This window comes from Dipodomys ordii, unplaced genomic scaffold (assembly GCF_000151885.1).
Source record: "Dipodomys ordii isolate 6190 unplaced genomic scaffold, Dord_2.0 Scaffold45, whole genome shotgun sequence".
Taxonomy (NCBI): Eukaryota; Metazoa; Chordata; class Mammalia; order Rodentia; family Heteromyidae; genus Dipodomys; species Dipodomys ordii.
This window is the reverse complement of record NW_012267261.1, coordinates 11632474-11651308: the sequence shown is the minus strand read 5'-3', so window position 1 is coordinate 11651308 and position 18835 is coordinate 11632474. Positions and strand designations below refer to the sequence as shown.

At 42.7% G+C, this 18835-nt stretch overlaps 1 protein-coding gene across 2 annotated transcripts in view; it reads left to right on the top strand.

Moving 5' to 3' along the window:
- The window catches only part of Casr (calcium-sensing receptor), a 70449-nt gene extending 53263 nt beyond the window's left edge, over nt 1-17186 (top strand). The window contains exons 2-7 of one of the 2 annotated variants that reach the window (XM_013019373.1): nt 1859-2165; nt 5998-6882; nt 9146-9376; nt 10075-10098; nt 12201-12330; nt 14365-17186. In XM_013019373.1, coding sequence (XP_012874827.1) covers nt 1859-2165; nt 5998-6882; nt 9146-9376; nt 10075-10098; nt 12201-12330; nt 14365-15887 — 3100 coding nt within the window. In that variant the 3' untranslated portion in view covers nt 15888-17186. The remainder of the gene's footprint in view (nt 1-1858; nt 2166-5997; nt 6883-9145; nt 9377-10074; nt 10099-12200; nt 12331-14364) is intronic. The other variant, XM_013019372.1, reaches the window with a different exon arrangement.
- The last annotated feature ends 1649 nt before the right edge of the window (nt 17187-18835 follow it).

The window sequence follows — 18835 nt, the reverse complement described above, 5'->3', positions numbered from 1 at the left end:
GTATTTCCATTAAAAAAAAGCAGTACTCAAATGTGACACTCAGCAATAGGCAATTGTTTGTAGTAGGATCTGACCCCTACAGAATAAATGAGGTTATTATCTCCCCTGATCAAGACAGCAGAGATTGTGACTGCACTCCTCGTTTTGGCCCAGCATCTTGGAGTAGCACTCTCAGTCTTGTCACTTCTAGAAGGCACTTTTCTTACGACTCTGTGATAGCTAGAAAATGGGAATGGAAACCAAGATTACTACAACAAAATTGGATTTCTTTTATTCATGCTGTAATGAGAGCTAGTACACTGACCATTTACACATTGCTATGAATGTAAAATAAATGCCAAATCTCACAGATACTGATCATATCTGTCATGTGACCCAAGTAAAAAAATGGTCACCATGCTGTCCACTAAGAGGCACACATACACAGACCTAAGGCCAACCAAGAAGACGGAAGTTTACCAGAGGTATAAATACAGAAATGTTTTTGTAGGTTTTAAGCAAAATAGTTATAAACATTATAAATGAAGGAAACAAAGTGGCACATTAAAAAGTTAAACCAAAGCCAAGCACAGGTGGTTCACACCTGTAATCTTCCTACTCAGGTGGCTGAGATCTAAGGATCAAGGTTTGAAGCCAGCCTGGGCAGGAAAGTCTGTGAGACTCTTATCTGGAGATAAGAGTTTAGTGAACTAAACTACCCAAAAATCCAGAAGTGGAGCTGTGGTTCAAGGGACAGCTCCAAGGAAGCTCAGGAACAGTGGCCAGGCCCTGAGTTCAAGCCCTACAATTGGCATGCATACACACACACATACAAAGTTAAACCAGAACTAGGCTGGATTCTGTAATCCTAGCTACTTGGGAAGGGGAATTTGGGGGAATATGTTTCCAGGCCAGCCCAGATATATGTTTGTAAGACTCCATCTCAACTAATACCTAGGCTCAGTGACACATGCTTATCATCCTCAGTGACAAGGGGAAAACCAAGTAGGAGGGTTACAACCAAGCCAGTCTAGAAATAAATACCCTACTTCCAAAAATAACTAATACAGAAGGGAGTGGTAGTGTGATTCTCAGGTGGTAGAGCACCTACCAGCAAGCGTGAGGCCCTCAGTTCAATCCCTAGTACCACAAAAATTAAACCTGAAGGATACAATGCAGTATAACAGATGAAATTTCTCACCTCCTGTCATTGAGTTCAAGTCATTCCCCACCCACCATGTAAAGGGAGAACCTGCTACCACATGATTTTCCCCCTTTGGACTTTGATTCATTGTGTCAGCATATTTCTTCAGCCCTCATGCTGAGCCAAGTGCTGGGAGAGTAAAACCTGGCATGGACTCTCTTTCTTGGTAATTTGCCCGATTTCTATTCAAAATGATGTTCTTCTTAGAAGAGTTATGCAGCGTGTGTGTGTGTGTGTGTGTGTGTGTGTGAACCTTGGGCTTGAACTCCGAGCCTGGACACTAGCTATCCTGAGTTGTTTTTTTTTTTCCTCAAGGCTAATGCTCTATCACTTGAGCCATAGCTCCACTCCTGGCTTTTTGCTGATGAATTGAAGATAAGAGTCTCACAGACTTTCCTGCCTGAGCTGATTTCAAATTTTGATCCCGAGTTGCCAGGATTGCAGGCATGAGGCATGAAACACAGGTCCCAGGCATGCATGTTCATTTTTAAAAATAAAAAGACAAATAAATCAAATAAATCTTAACACTGATAAATAATCACTATGTACATCCTCAAACGCTTGCTTGTTTATAAAAATGAGATCATTCCCATTCTTTTCCCCCATTGACCTCTAGGAAAGTCATAGTCTACATTTGTGGTTGCAAACCCATTTTCTTGTACTTCTTTCTTCCAGGTATAATTTCCGTGGATTTCGCTGGTTACAAGCTATGATATTTGCCATAGAGGAGATAAACAGCAGCCCAGCTCTTCTTCCCAATATGACACTGGGATACAGGATATTTGATACTTGCAACACCGTTTCTAAGGCCTTGGAGGCCACTTTGAGTTTTGTTGCTCAGAACAAAATCGATTCTTTGAATCTGGATGAGTTCTGCAACTGCTCGGAGCACATCCCTTCAACGATTGCTGTGGTGGGAGCCACAGGTTCAGGCGTCTCTACAGCTGTGGCCAACCTGCTGGGGCTCTTCTACATTCCCCAGGTACTGGTGCTTTCTTAGATGGGCACTGAGGGCAGGAAGCAGGGAAGCAGGCTTGGAGGAGGGCCATACCTGCAGTGTTCATGCAGTTTATTGTTTCCTACCTCTGATTTTACATTGGCACACAAAAAATGTTTGTACCCAAGTGCCAATGGCTCATGCCTATAATCTTAGCTACTTAGGCAGCTAAGATCTGATCAGAAATGTCTGAAGGACTCTAGTTCTCTAAAACTAACACAAAAAAGGCTAACACAATGGGTAAGTGGAAACAACTCAAGGGCTTGAGTTCAAGCCCCAGTACTAGTAAAAATTTAATAGTAATAATAAGAACAAAACTGTCATCTAGTTGGAGCATTAAGTAATGATTATTAGATAATTGTTGGGGTTTATGAGGCCCTAAGTATGTCAACTAGATCTTCATAAATCTCCAAAATTCTTTTAAATGTACCTTACATATATATATATAACTCAGATTTTTTTCATTATTCGGGTATTTCTCCATCCATTCATTTAGTAAATGGCCTTTCTTCTGCTTTTTTTTAAAGGAATGAGACCACACAATATAAATTCTATGTTTCAAACTAAAAATGTCTTTTCCCCCAAGTTTCTACTTATGTACTGAGGAATTGAAATTTAGTTCAGAAGGAAACAACACTTTGTTTCTCTCAAAATAGGTACTTAATCATTACCTTGCAATTTCAGAAATGGAGAATATATTTTATTTGACAAATATTTATACAGTATATGAGTAAGCCATCTCCACATTGCAGGAGCTTTGCCTTCGTGAGAAGATAGTTGCAGTTTCAAATACTAACAATTCACTGAAACAAGTGGCTTAGTAACTATTTAAATATTTATTAGGGCTAATGATAAGGATAAACTCATAAAATGACAGCAAACTCTAAATGTCATTTTTTTGGTTTTTTGTTTTGCTTTTGGTGGTCATGGGTCTTGAACTCTGGGCCTGGGTGATGTTCCTCAGCTCTTCAGCTCAAGGTTAGTGCTCTACCACTTGAGCCACAGCACCACTTCTGAATGTCATTTTATAACCTAATTTCCCCTCTTGAAGCCTATCCTCAGTTAACTATTCATAGAACGGTAACATCATTTCATAATTGGGAAAAAAACTGGAAATAACCTAAGTGTCCACGGAGAAGAAAATCAGCTCCATCATAGTACATCCTTCATACCAAATCTTAAATTAAGTTATTGATCAGGTCAAATGTAATGTTTAGGGGCTGGGAAAATGGCCTAGTGGTAGATCACTTGCCTCGCATTCATGAAGCCCTGGGTTCCATTCCTCAGCACCAAAAAAACAAAAAAGCCAGTAGTGGCTCTGTGGCTCAAGTGGTAGAGTACTAGCCTTGAGCAAAATAAGAAGAAGGAGAACAAGAAGGAGGAGGAGGAGGAGGAGGAGGAAGCAGCAGCAGCAGCAACTCAGGGACAGCACCCAGACCCTGAGTTCAAGCCCCAGGACTGGAAAAAAAAATTAATGTTTAAATGTTGCTACTAAATATATCTTTGATGAATTCACATTTCTCTGTTGGAAGGGCTCTGTGTGTTTGGTGGTCTCCATAACCCATTTACACACATGTCACACAGATGGAGTCATCACTTATTAAATCCTTACCTTAGGGAAAGAAAGGCATTTCCCTTATTGAAGGAGGGTTTCTCCAAAATAACTTTTGTGCCAAAGTCCATATTAGTAAACATGTTAGGCCCATTTAAAGTTGGTGTATTATACAGTGTTATTTTAAATACGCAGCGTTGTTACTCCTTGGCCAACCAACATAAGATGGAATACCATTAAGAAAAAAAGAACATAAATGGGACAGGCTTAATTTTGCATGGTGCAAATGGTCGATAAGGAGAAATTAAGTTTGAATTGTGAAAATGCTAAGAAAACTGTCATGCTTATCAGCCAACCCAGCATAAGTTTGTCTATGGCAGTTGTTCTGCCAGAACTGAAAGTTGGAGGCTCTCAAGGAGCTTTACAAATCCTGCTGCCTGAGTCCCACTCCTTCTCCCCCAGAGATCAGAGATGAAGCTGGGGTGATGCAGCTTGGAAACAGCGGCCCTCATATCTGCACAGCTGACTATAGGGCACAGCACAGTTTGACACCGCCCCGTGGTACAGTATTTCTTGTGCCAGTCACGCCACCTAGTGGATAGAACAAGCAGGCCAATGAGGACAAATTGTAGTTTGGAAGCCTTTTATGAATCATTCAATGAAATTCTCCCCTTTTATAAGAAAAGTTATCTAGGTTATTATTATATTTTTATTGTAAAGATACTGTACAGAGAGGTTACAGTTACATCAATAAGGTAATGAGCCATTTCCTCTTGAGCATTGTTACCCCCTCCTTTGTTTTTCCCCAGCCATCCCTTCCCTCACACACCCCCCCCATTTGATTCCGGTACCCTGAATCTTGTATATACATTTTTCTAATTTGGGGAGGGGAAGGGAAATAACAAAATGCTGAAACAGGGATACAGTTATCTAGGTTTTTAAGTTTTTGTGGAGAGAGAACATGAAGTATTGTTTGAAACCTAATCAAATATTATGAATATCTTCTCTTAAAAAATATCCATAAAGGATTTTTATCCCTTTAAGGTAATTTTTGGTCCATTTTTCAGAAGAAAATAAAGAAGCAAGCAGTAATAAGTTGAAAAAAATGGTAGGTTTCACATTTGTGAAATCCCAATTCAGAAGTTGATTACTTTGGTTTGAAAACAGAGTTCTCAACAACCTAGAAAATCTAAACAGCCCTTAATCTGATCACCTCCTGAATTTCTGTGACACATCAAGGTTTATCATGATGTAATTTTTTAAATGATCAATTTTATAGTACAGCTTCTAAGATCAAACTGCTGTCAAAAATACAAAGTTGATATCATTCTTTCATAGACTAATATGGGTTAATGTTGAAACTATTCATTGATTCAAAAAATGAAGAAAAGTAAAATTTTACTTAAAAACATTCCAAAATAGAAAAGTTTTATTAATAGAAAATTAATTATTGACCTTGTATATTAGTGCATATATGTAATCCCAACATTAGGGAGGCTGAGGAAGGAGGATCTTGAAGAGGCTAAGGCAGGAGTTCAAAACCAGTTTGGGTTATATAAGGACATCCTGTCTCAAAAACCCAAATAAAACGCCAGACACAAGTGGCTCTCATCTATAATCCTAGCTACTCAGGAGGCTGAGATCTAAGGATCTTTGCCCAGGCAAAAAATGTCCATGAGACTCTTACATCCAATTAGCCACCAAAAAAGCCAAAAGTGAACCCCTCGGACTCCTCTACACAGCATCTCCTCTGTGTGTGTGTGAGAGAGAGAGAGAGAAAGAGAGAGACAGAGAGAGACAGAGAGAGAGAGACCCTTAGAGGGCCTGATTCTCCCAAAGGTGGGTTATATATAAAATGTTCATCAGAGTAAGAGAAAGCTATAGTATTCAAATCAGAACCTTGGCCCAGGAGGCAGGAGATATGTATGGGAGTCTATTGTAACCAATGACACAACGCAGGGATGTTTAGAAGAAACCTGGTGCACACAGACTCTCCTTGAGATAAGGGCCTTCCACTAATGTCAGACTGGTGTTATGGCCGGACCCACTTTGAAGGTAGCATGATGGGAATTAGAAAGCTTTCTAAAACTAACAGATACTAGGGTGCACATGTTGGACTCAAGCACCTGTTGGGGATTCCTAGTGTCCATCCTGCCAGCACATTTGATAAATGAGACTAAGGTACGCTCCAAAACCCTCCTCCAGCACAGCCTTGAGCTACAGTGGGCCTCGCTCACTCACGCTAAGTCCTTGGTTCTTTCCCAGGTCAGCTACGCCTCCTCCAGCAGACTCCTCAGCAACAAGAACCAGTTCAAATCCTTCCTCCGCACCATCCCCAATGACGAACACCAGGCCACTGCTATGGCAGACATCGTCGAGTATTTCCGCTGGAACTGGGTGGGCACAATCGCCGCTGATGATGACTACGGTCGGCCAGGGATTGAGAAGTTCCGGGAGGAAGCCGAAGAGAGGGACATCTGTATCGACTTCAGTGAACTCATCTCCCAGTACTCGGATGAGGAAGAGATCCGGCACGTGGTGGAGGTGATCCAGAACTCCACAGCGAAGGTCATTGTTGTTTTCTCCAGTGGCCCAGACCTGGAACCCCTCATCAGGGAGATCGTCAGGCGCAACATCACCGGCAGGATCTGGCTGGCCAGTGAGGCCTGGGCCAGCTCCTCCTTGATCGCCATGCCCCAGTACTTTCACGTGGTTGGAGGCACCATCGGATTTGGCCTGAAGGCTGGGCAGATCCCAGGGTTCCGGGAATTCCTGCAGAAAGTGCACCCCAGGAAATCTGTGCACAACGGTTTTGCCAAGGAGTTTTGGGAAGAAACATTTAACTGCCACCTCCAAGAAGGTGTTAAAGGACCTGTGCCTGTGGACAGCCTTCTGCGAGGTCATGAAGAAAGTGGCGGCAGGGTAAGCAACAGCTCCACTGCTTTCCGACCTCTCTGTACCGGGGACGAGAACATCAGCAGCGTGGAAACCCCTTACATAGATTACACGCACTTACGGATATCCTACAACGTGTACTTGGCCGTCTACTCCATTGCGCATGCCCTGCAAGACATATACACCTGCTTACCCGGAAGAGGGCTCTTCACCAATGGCTCCTGTGCAGACATCAAGAAGGTTGAGGCTTGGCAGGTAAGTCCCTGACTTAGATAGTTCAGCAAATAATAACGCAGAATTCGGCCTAGTCAGGCAGGAAGGATAATAATTATTTTTTAAAGGCAGTATATATATTATATATTGTATACATATATGTATATATAATGTTACATCTGTATATACATATATATTTATATATACACATCCATATATAAGTATATATTACATATATATATATATATATATATATATATATATATATATATATCCTAAAATTACAGGAGACCGAATTAGAAAGGTCATCCAAAACCAGCCCTGGCAAAAGTGTGAGACCCTATCTGAAAAGCAAACCAAAAGCCAAAAGGGCCAGGGATGTGGCTCAGAAACATTGCAATTTAAGAATGAAAAATGTTTTAAAAGGCAGCTTCTAAAATGAGGCCACTATGTTAAATGGCAGCTCCTTTGTACAACTACTTAAAGATTGTAAAAAAAAAAAATAAAAAATAATGCATCTTTTCAAATATCTGAACAACCTACTTGTGCAAAATATCGACAAGATTAACTTTGTTTAAAGCCATGACTCAGTCTTGTGGTTCAGAGTAGAAAATATCTTGGAGCAGATCTAGTGCTGAGTAGAGTGGTTTTGCCTAAATTAAAGGTATGTCACCTTGTTAGTACTCAGTATCTGTTTGGCCAGTATCTGTTGGCCTCAAACTATGATCCACGTAAGTCCACCTTCTTAGCAGCTTGGATTATAGGCATGCACACCATGTCTACCTAGACCCTAAGCATTAGTCTTGAGTCTCCCATTATTATTGTTTATATGGCTGGACTTGATTTGCTAGCATTTGATTTAGAAATTTTGCATCTATGTTTAGGAATATTGAGCTATTTTCTTATACTATGTGTCTGATTTTGCAATCTCAGTAATGCTGTCTTTGGAATGAATTGGACAACTAATAGTGATGAGTGCATTTTTTAAAGAAATGTATTTAATCGGAAGTTATTACTGATCTCTAAGTGGTCTTTGCTGTGGACGCTCCCAGCAATTTCTGTTAGAGGCAGTATAGTACAACAGAAACGGCCATATGTAAACTCCAGCCTCTGCTGTGTTCCAGTGACTTATGCCTCTAATCCTAGCTACTTGGAAGGCTGAGAACAGAAGGATTTCCGTTCAAGGACACACTATGCAGAAAAGTTCATGATACCCTTTGGCAACCCATAGCTGAGCATTGGGGCACACATTGGTCATCCTGGTTTCATGGGGGTGAGATTAGAAGTGTCACAGCTCTAGGCCAGCTCAGGCAGGAAAGTCCCCCAGATTCCATCTCAACGGAAAAAGCTGGGTGTGGTGGCTTTTACCTGTCATCTTTAGCCATGACGGCTAAAGATTAGATGAAATAATGAATATAAAGTACTCAGAATTATTCCTCAAAGTTTGCACAATGACTATTACTTAATGTTTTTAAGTGACTAGTATGTATTGGCAATTAGTATTAATAATAGTAATTAATATTGTTACAATTACTTTTTGGTCAAAAGTTCTGTGACCCATAAAGCTTTATATAAATTGAAGGATATGCCATGACTCTGTCAACAATGATGACCAGGATGCCACCCACAGCTTCATTTCTCTGTTCATTTTGCCCCACCCTGATTTTCAGCAGCAAGGCACACAGATGCAAGATCATAGGGATAGAAGGAACAGATAGTAAAAACATTTAATCAGACTACCTCTTCTCCATCCACGCCCATCTGAGAAGATGCCAGGCAAGAATGCCAAGGTCACGATGCACCTGCAGAGGCTGTGGATTTGCTGGTAGCCAGGGGAAACATATCTCATTTTGAGTAGTGAGTAAAGCTTATGGCCTTACCAAGGCTGCTGCAGACCTTTGCAAGTACTATCATGAATATTAGAAGTAGGAGCTTCTAAGGTGCGCCCCTGTGGTTAAAGCCTGTAATCCTAGCTATTCAGGAGGCTGAGATCTGAGGATTGTGGTTCAAAGCCATCCCAGGTAAGAAAGTCCATGAGACTCTTATCTCCAATTAACCACCAGTAAATCAGAAGTGGAGCTGTGGCTCAAAATGATAGTGTTAGCCTTGAGTAAAAAAGCTCAAAGACAGTGCCTGGGCACTGTTCAAGCCCCATGGCCAGCAAAAGAAGAAATGGGAGCTTCTTCCTCAAGTCATGGTCCTTCATAGGAACAAGATAGCTTACTGTCCTTGTACAGTGCACAATCTACATAGCCATCTATGACAGTCCTGTGGCTCATGTTCATTCATCTCTCTTCCTCTTTAGGTCCTGAAGCACCTACGTCACCTAAACTTTACCAATAACATGGGGGAACAGGTGACTTTTGATGAGTGTGGTGACCTGATGGGGAACTATTCCATCATCAATTGGCACCTCTCCCCAGAGGATGGCTCCATTGTGTTTAAGGAAGTTGGGTATTACAATGTCTATGCCAAGAAGGGAGAGAGACTCTTCATCAATGAGGAGAAGATCCTGTGGAGTGGATTCTCCAGGGAGGTAGGTGTTGTCTCTCAGAACACCAGATGTGGTTCCCATGCACAGGGAGCAATGCTGACCTGGGGAAGGAACTTGGCCTCCCTCCTCCCCTTCATGAACTTCTGGGATAATGAGCCCTTTCCTTAACTCACTAACTCTTCTTGTCCAGGGCTCTGGTGAACTCATGAGTATTTGGTATACAGAGGAGGAGCCTCTGAACCTGAGCCCCGAGCTGTCTTATTATATTGAAATGATTTTACTTTTTATAAACATGACTCCCTGACCAATCAGGAAATTTCTCTGACTAAAATCCAACTCAAGAAGAAAAATATTCAAGCACACATCAACAGTCAGTGGCCCTGAACAGAGAGTTACATCCTACCTACCTACTTTGATCAGGGGAGATAAGTTAGACAATAGAAGTGAATACCACAATGACCAAGAAATACTAGTGGCCTTCTGCACTTGGGAACCTGGGATGCAAGATGTCCAGGATGCATAAGACAATCATACATAACAGAGATGTTCCACTTGCCCCAGTCACCAGTAATAGCCATGGAAACATCTGAGTCCAAAACAGAGCTGGGTGTTCTGGTGTTATCACCATGTCAATGGTATTATCACCATTGATAAGTTGCCCAAATAGTCAGAGCTGACCTATATACCAAACAGACCATTTATTTATCTATAATGGGAAACCTGAAAAACAGAGGAGAAAGCCTGTGACTCTGGTCAGAGGCCTCATAGAAATCTGTTTAATTACCAGAAGTCCAGCGCTCAGTGGAGATACACTGAAATGATGACCATGCTTTGGCTTAGGATGCAGCAAGATGCTGAACTCCAGCTCCTCAGGAGCACAGACTCCAGACCAAACATCTTTCTAACTCTTCCAGGAAGCCAAGCTGAGACTCCCCACTTTGCTCTTTGTATTTATCTTTCATTCACTGTTTTTCTAAGCATCTTGCACCACTTTTTGTAAAATGTCCTAGGATTCTACTTCATCCTATTTGCAAATGCTTTTTGGGTTGACGAGTGGCTCTGGTCTCATTGTTTGCCAATATATAGGATAGATTATGGGAAGGTCTCCTGTAACAGTAAATCCTGTGTAAACCTTTGTTAGTTTCTACTCCAGAGGTAGATTCTCAACTACAAATACAGGACCTTTACTAAATGGGGATATTGGATTCCAAAGTTTATATTCCTATGTCCACTAATTATACCCTTGTCTAAATTGTCACACATTTCCACTGACTGAGACAAAAATTGTTAAGCTATATAATCACCTGTTCACCCTTGTTGTATCATCTAGCTTATCTTTCACTCCCATGATGAACATAATTCATTGTATGCATAATGGATGCATGTCTCATCTCTCCTTGCTCATGGAAGTCACTTCCTGTACTGTTCTTTATAGCCCTAATATCCTCTATCAGGCATTGTGCTTCATGGGCTTAAACATTGGTCAATGAATGACAAAGAGTCATACATACAGTCATTTATGTTCCTTAGTACTTGATAGAGTTATAAGTTAAATGAAAATTTTCCATAGAAACCTTACTTCAAAGCAAGCATTTGGAGTTTTGCCCTCAACAAATCTTAGGGTCTAATCCACTCATGCTTTTCTGATTTTTTTTAAGAAATGACCACAAAAATACCATCTACATTTAACCATGAATTATATATTGATGATTTCCCTACATAACCTCACAAAGTTGCAATTGAGAAAAGTAATATCATCCTTTGATACACACATACACACACACACACACACACACACACACACACACACACACACACATTCATCCTGCTTATAAATGCAGGGTTTATATAGTATTACATGTGTTTTTCTTTTTTGGCAGTAGTGGGATTCAAACTCAAGGTCTTATGCATGGGAAGCTAGTGCAATGAACCCTCTAGCATTACATCTGTCTTAGCGTAAATGTGCTGTTTATTGTGATATTTCATACATGAATACAACGTATCCCAATCAAACTCACTCCCTCCAACACTCTCCCTTACTCGCCTCCCCTATTCTTAACACGATTTCAACCATTTTCATCGTTATGTTTTCATACATGCAGATACAATATTTGACCCTATTCATCCTCATTCACCATCTCTGTGAGCCCTCCCTTACTTATTTCACTGTTTTACTTTCCTTGTCATTCACTTTTTCCTTTTAGTGTGCACAAGCTTTAACCATGGTATTCCAGATGTCCTCTAGCATGGCATCTTAATCAATATTGTCCATTTACTTACAAATGCAGCACTTGATGACACTTTGGCTTAGCCATAAAAAAGGGACTTCCAAGGCCAAGTGTATGTTAATATAAGAGCTAACTCCAGACACCAAGGGTTCAGCTCTGACCCCAGTACTTCTTCCTCTAAACTCTTTTTTAAATATAATCTTATTATTATTTATGTGGTGCTGAGGAATAGAATCCAGGGCCTCATGCATGCAAGGCAAGCACTCTACCACTGAGCCACCTTCCCAGCCCCCTTCCTCTAAACTTGTGGGCTGGTAAGTACCACATTGTTTTGTTATAACAAGCAAAAATTAAGAGACCTCTGCATTTCAGACTTGGAATTCAAATGAGCTTCCTTGACCAAAAATGCTCTCACTGGAAACAGCTATAGACCCTTTCTTGATATTTTTTGGCTGGTTCTGGTATGAGAGTTAATTATGTGGGCTTCACAAGAATGAGAACCATTCCATAGTTCTCCTGCTACTTCAAATGATCCTATGTCACCTACACGGATTATTTCCAAGTTCTTCCCCTTGCATGGGTCAAAATAGCTATGGGACTGACCCCTGACCCTGGCCACTCACTTTCTTCCTCTCTACCTTCAGGTGCCCTTCTCCAACTGCAGCAGAGACTGCCTGGCAGGGACCAGGAAAGGGATCATTGAGGGGGAGCCCACCTGCTGTTTTGAGTGTGTGGAATGTCCTGATGGGGAGTACAGCGATGAGACAGGTAAAGGAATGGCCAGGCCTAAACCCTGTGTAGGGCTCAAGCCAGGTGGAACGGTTGGGGTTAAGGAAGCTCAAGGAACAACTGGGCTGAGATGGTGGTCAGGCCCATGGTAAAGAATAGATGAGAACAGCAGAGGTCTTTTTGAAGTGTTCATTGCTTATGAGCTTCCTTGGCAATATCTTTCTCTCCAATACTGGTTCCCTTTTCTCAGAGGTCAGTGACACTAAGTAGACAGGGTACCATCTGTTCTAGCTCTGAGTTAACAGGCCATGACAGATTACCTGCATTTCCTGGAACTGTTTTTTATCTCATATGTTTTTTTTTTTTCTGTGTCTCAAGTTCTTTCTTTTTTTCTGTTGGTACTGAGATTTGAACTTGGGACTTCATAGTTGCCAAGCAGGTATTCTACCACTTGAGCCATGCTTTCAGTCCTTTGTGGTTTTGTTATTTTTGAATAGGGTCTCACTCGTCTGCCTTTGTTAGTCTGGACTAGGCTGGCCTTGAACTGTAATTCTTCCAGTCTCTGATTATGGAGTAGCTAAGACTACAGGCATGAGTCACCATACTCAGCTACTCAAAGTCTTTTGAAGTGAGGATAACATTTAAGCTTGTCTTAGCTTTGAGACTTAAGCAAAACTTAGTATTGATAAAGCACATGGTAAGCTCTAGATACGTATTTTTTTAAATAAAACTTTGGCTAGCACTGAAAACACTTTATAAACTGTAATTATTCTTTTATCATGACTACAATAATGAGTTCATTTTCACATCCATCTTACAAATGAGGAAAGTGAGTTAATGGCCAGAATCCCACCCAAATCTCCAAATGCAAAAAACCCTGCCTCTTTCCTGGTCCCAATTTGCACACTGCCTGCCATGTGGCAGAGATTTGGTGAATCTGCAGCCTCTTCCATTGGAAAGCCATGGATACATGTGTGGTACGAGTGAAGGAAATACTGGTCATATGCAGGGGGCACTAAAAAGGAGGTCAGCTCTCCCAGGTCTGCAAAGTCCACTCAAATATCCAATAAAATCAGATGAGTACAAGGGAAAGAGTGGCATTGTTCAAAAGGAAATGTACTCTTTACCTGACCTGTGTGACTGTAGCCCCTTTATACATCACCTTTATAGTAAAATTTTTAAAAAATTTTGAAATCAGGCTGTGTATGAGATGGTAAAATCTTACTATACTAACCATTTTACTACCTGCACATATCCAATTACAAACCTCAGAGATACACCACAAATTGGATTTGTAAAAATAACAAATGTAAGTCAGGCAGAGCTTCGATGGTGCTGGTGGACCATGCTAGACACAGAGTACAAGGAAGTCTCTGCTACACACCATCAGCAAGTAACACTAAAGGAAAGAGGTGCCCCACGATTGTGCAAAGAAAACAAAAACCAGTAGAGCCATGAAAGGTACTTTTTAAGGTATTATTTTATTTCAGTTCTGGGTTTTTTTTTTTTTTTGAGGCAGGATCTCACTATGTAATCCATGCTGCTGGCAAACTCATGATCTTCCTACCTCAGTCTTCTGAATGCTAGGATTATAGGCATGTACCACCATACTAGCCAAAAGTTCACATTTTATTGGCATATATTAGTTGTTTAGGGGAGGGGGTTCATTATGGTATTTCTATACAAAACATACAATATATTCCAATCAATCTCTTCCCTTCTAGTACTCTCCCTTATCCTCCTCCCCCTTCCGAAAACGATATCAACATAGTTTCATTATTCTACTTTCATATATGCAAATAAACTACACCAACCTTATCCATCCTCCTTGGCCTTCCCTCCTCCCGGTACCAACCCCCAAGGCAGAGCCTACTTTACTTTCCCATCAATCACTTTTCCTTTTCAGTGAAGGCATATATTTTTACAATGTGAAGATCACAGCCATTCCATCCCTAAAGACAACAATGGCTACCTTCCATAATCCCCTATGCCCTCATCTCCAGGTACACACGCACACACAAGATGTTGCTCTCTTCTGCACACTAACTCACTTCCCACTGGGACATTTTACAGATGCCAGTGCCTGTGACAAGTGCCCGGATGACTTCTGGTCCAACGAGAACCACACTTCCTGCATTGCCAAGGAGATCGAGTTTCTCTCCTGGACGGAGCCCTTTGGCATCGCGCTCACCCTCTTCGCCGTGCTAGGCATTTTCCTGACAGCTTTTGTGCTGGGTGTCTTCATCAAATTCCGAAACACTCCCATCGTCAAGGCCACCAACCGTGAGCTCTCCTACCTCCTGCTCTTCTCCCTGCTCTGCTGCTTCTCCAGCTCCCTGTTCTTCATCGGGGAACCCCAGGACTGGACGTGCCGCCTGCGCCAACCAGCTTTTGGCATCAGCTTTGTGCTGTGCATCTCTTGTATCCTGGTGAAAACCAACCGCGTGCTCCTGGTGTTCGAGGCCAAGATCCCCACCAGTTTCCACCGCAAGTGGTGGGGCCTCAACCTGCAATTCCTGCTGGTGTTCCTGTGCACCTTCATGCAGATTGTCATCTGCGTGATCTGGCTGTACACCGCGCCCCCCTCCAGCTACCGCAACCACGAGCTGGAAGACGAGATCATCTTCATCACCTGCCACGAGGGCTCGCTCATGGCACTGGGCTCCCTGATCGGCTACACCTGCCTGCTGGCCGCCATCTGCTTCTTCTTTGCCTTCAAGTCCCGGAAGCTGCCGGAGAATTTCAACGAAGCCAAGTTCATCACTTTCAGCATGCTCATCTTCTTCATCGTCTGGATCTCCTTCATCCCCGCCTACGCCAGCACCTATGGCAAGTTTGTCTCTGCCGTGGAGGTGATCGCCATCCTGGCAGCCAGCTTTGGCCTGCTGGCCTGCATCTTCTTCAACAAAGTCTACATCATCCTCTTCAAGCCTTCCCGCAACACCATCGAGGAGGTGCGCTGCAGCACCGCCGCGCACGCCTTCAAGGTGGCCGCCAGGGCCACGCTGCGCCGCAGCAATGTCTCCCGCAAGCGCTCCAGCAGCCTCGGGGGCTCCACGGGCTCCATCCCCTCCTCCTCCATCAGCAGCAAGAGCAACAGCGAAGACCCCTTCCCGCAGCCTGAGAGGCAGAAGCAGCAGCCGCCGCCGCTGGCCCTAACCCAGCACAAGCAGCAGCAGCAGCAGCAGCAGCAACCCCTAGCCCTCCAGCCTCAGCCCCTGCAGCAACAGCCGCCCAGATGCACACAGAAGGTCATCTTCGGCAGTGGCACGGTCACCTTCTCTCTGAGCTTCGACGAGCCTCAGAAGAACGCCATGGCTCACAGGAATTCCACACCTCAGAACTCTCTGGAAGCTCAGAAAAGTCATGAGGCCCTGACCAGACACCAAGCTCTGCTCCCACTGCCTTGTGAGGACACAGACTCAGAACTGACCATCCAGGAACCTGGCAAGGGGGGAGGGTTTGCAGGAGGGGACTGCCAGCCAGAGATGGAGGATCCTGAAGAGATGTCCCCAGCACTTGTCATGTCCAAATCCAGGAGCTTTGTCATCAGCGGTGGAGGCAGCACGGTCACAGAAAACATCCTGCATTCATAACAGGAGCGAAGGCTGCCCGGGTGTCTGGGGAATCGCAGAGATAAGAGATTGCCTGAGGATGCCTTTCCTCTGAGACAGTAGAGAGAGCAAGCACACCCAGACACAAATTCAGCTGCATCGCTTTACACCACAGAGAAATGCCCAAGGCTCCCTTGGAGATTAAAAGCCATGCGCTTCTGTGGTCATTTGTTAGAGGGCTGCATCCAGTCTGCTGCCATCCACCTTCCAGTCCTTTCCTCTGCTCTCGCCTACAGCTCAGAGATGAAGCCAAGGCTTCAAGCTTCCTATCTGCTCCTCCTTTAACAATGCGTGTATATAAATAGTGATGTATACTGAAAATCATGGCCAGCCATAATCGGAATCATGGCCCCCCACTCCAAAACATATGGACTGATGCGACAGCAGATTTACCACTGCTAGAGTTGAGTCTACATGACACAATGTCACCAGGTTGACCCAACACTTTGACAAGAGAAAGAACTTAGTTGTTCAAAAACATCAGGGGGATGTGTCCTTTGTATTTATGAAAACTGTAAGCTATTTAGTCTCCTACTTATTTGCTGCTATCATGTACATCTAGGAAGTGTGTGCATCCTTTCTCTTGCAAAATGTCTGGTTTTCTGTGATAGTTATGCCCTGTGTAGATGTCAGGTTCACAGAGCATCACCTCCAATTGTTGCATAATAAACCGAATGAGTTGTATCTGTAATTAATATTGCTATATGTACTTTTATCCTTAAGCGAACTGCTTCTGTTGTAATGGTCCATGGATGAGCTAAACTAAAAAACAGTCACAGTCTGCTTTCTACAAGACAGTATTATTGAGCTCCATTTTCCTTTCCCCATGAGCAGAGCCATGCCTGACCCTCTTGGAGTATCAGTTCGGGAAGTTCCTGCCATCTTTGTCCCAATGGCTTTCTAAAGCCAAATCTATACCTGACTATGGAGAATAAGCTCCCACTCTCTGTTCCACTAACAATTGCTGGGAGGAAGAAAAAAAAACATGGTTTCAGTGAGCTCTACCCCATAAATGGCATAACAGAGTTCTCTCCAGCATTGGAACTCAATGTGTTAAGTGGTCATCTTATACTTCAATGCTGGACCAGAGGGACCAGGGTTCAAGTCCTGACTTGGTCACTTGCAAGCTAGGTGACTGATTATAGACATCTAGCACCTCTGTACGCCTCAGCTTCTTTGTCTCTAAAGTGGGGATAATTGTGATCCTTTTCTCTCAGAGCTCTTCTGTGGATTAAATGAGATAATGTATGTAAAGTACTTTAGTTCAGTGCCTAACATCTAAGAAGCACTCAATAAATATTAGTTAATACCATGGCTAATATAGTAATTTTTTTCCTTTGATGATGCTGTAGTTTGGATTCTGGGTGTCCCTCAAAATTCCATGCATCAAAGTCTGGGACCCCAGGGCAGCACTAATGTGAGGTCAGGAATCTTTCAGAGGCTGGGCCTAGTGGGAGAGCCTCAAGTCATTGGGGAGGTCAAAGGGGATTGTGGGACCTTGGCTACTTCCTCTCTGTCTCTTTTGCTTTCTGGCCATGAAGTAAGCGGTGTGTCCTGCCATGTGCTCCCTACCACCGTCAGGTCACCCCACCAAAGGCCCAACTTAGTGAATCCACTTGACCACAGACTAGAAGCTTCCTTCTTTAAAACTAGTTTGCTCCTTCTCCCAAATGAATGTCCTGACCAAAATTCACTTCTCAACATCTGAATAAGAAGTGTAAAACTTACGTTCTGGGAATTCCCAAACTTTGGCTATACAAGATTGACAGCAACCTACTGTCTTTAGAGGTGACATAGAACATCAGCCTTGATGTCCCTATGATCTTCAAAAGCCTTGCACCAGTTCGTGAATGGATAGCACCCTTATCTGGCAAGGGTGCATCCCGCCCCTTCCCTCTCTCTCTTTTGTCTCCCTCCCCACCCCCTGCCAGATGTGCATAGACACACATGCATGTGCTCTCTTATCTCCCTTCTACTTGTCACTATAGGATGATAAAGCAAGGTCTTCCCTGGATATGGACCTTTCAACTTTGGACTTCTCAGCCTCCTGGACTGTAAGAAATAAATTTCTGTTCTTTATTAATTACCTAGTCTCAGATATTCTGTTACAGTAGCACAAAATCAACTAGATGGCATGATGGATGTGTTCATTTGCTTCACCATCGTAACCACTTACTGTTGACGTGTTCTATAACATGTTGTATACAAGAACATTTATTTTTTTTTTTTGTCTTTTATTTTTGGTACTGGGGATCGAACCCAGGACGTTGCACTTGCTAGGCAAGCGCTTTGCCACTGAGCTACATCCCAGCCCACCAGAACATTTATTTTTAAGAATAAAATAAAGAGCCAGGCGCTGGTGGCTCACGCCTATAATCCTAGCTACTCAGGAGGCTGAGATCTGAGGATCACAATTCAAAGCCAACCCAGGCAGGAAAGTCGGTAAGACTCTTATCTCCAATAAACCACTAGAAAACCAGAAGTGGCACTATGGCTGAAGTGGTAGAGCACTCGCCTTGAGCTGAAGAGCTGAGGGACAGAGTTCAAGCCCACAACCAAGAAAAAAAATAAAATAAAATAAAGGGAGGAATCTAAAATAAACACACAGCCAATGTTTAAACAGACAATTATATCATCTTAGATAAGAATTACAATATGAGGCAAATTTTTTCTAGGGCTCTAATTAGGCCAATACTTTTACAAAACTTTAAATCTGTTTTATTTACTCATAAACAGGTGGAACGTGTAGAACCAGGAGTGGATTCCAAGCAGCATAACTGGGAAGCTCTACCGCCTTAGATGGAAAACTTTATCTTTTTCAATGTGAAGTAGATAGAACGTTCCTTAGTAAGATGATCAATTATGGCTGTATTAATGCCAAAATAAAGTAAGGCATATAACACTAACACCTTTGAGAATATGGATAATCA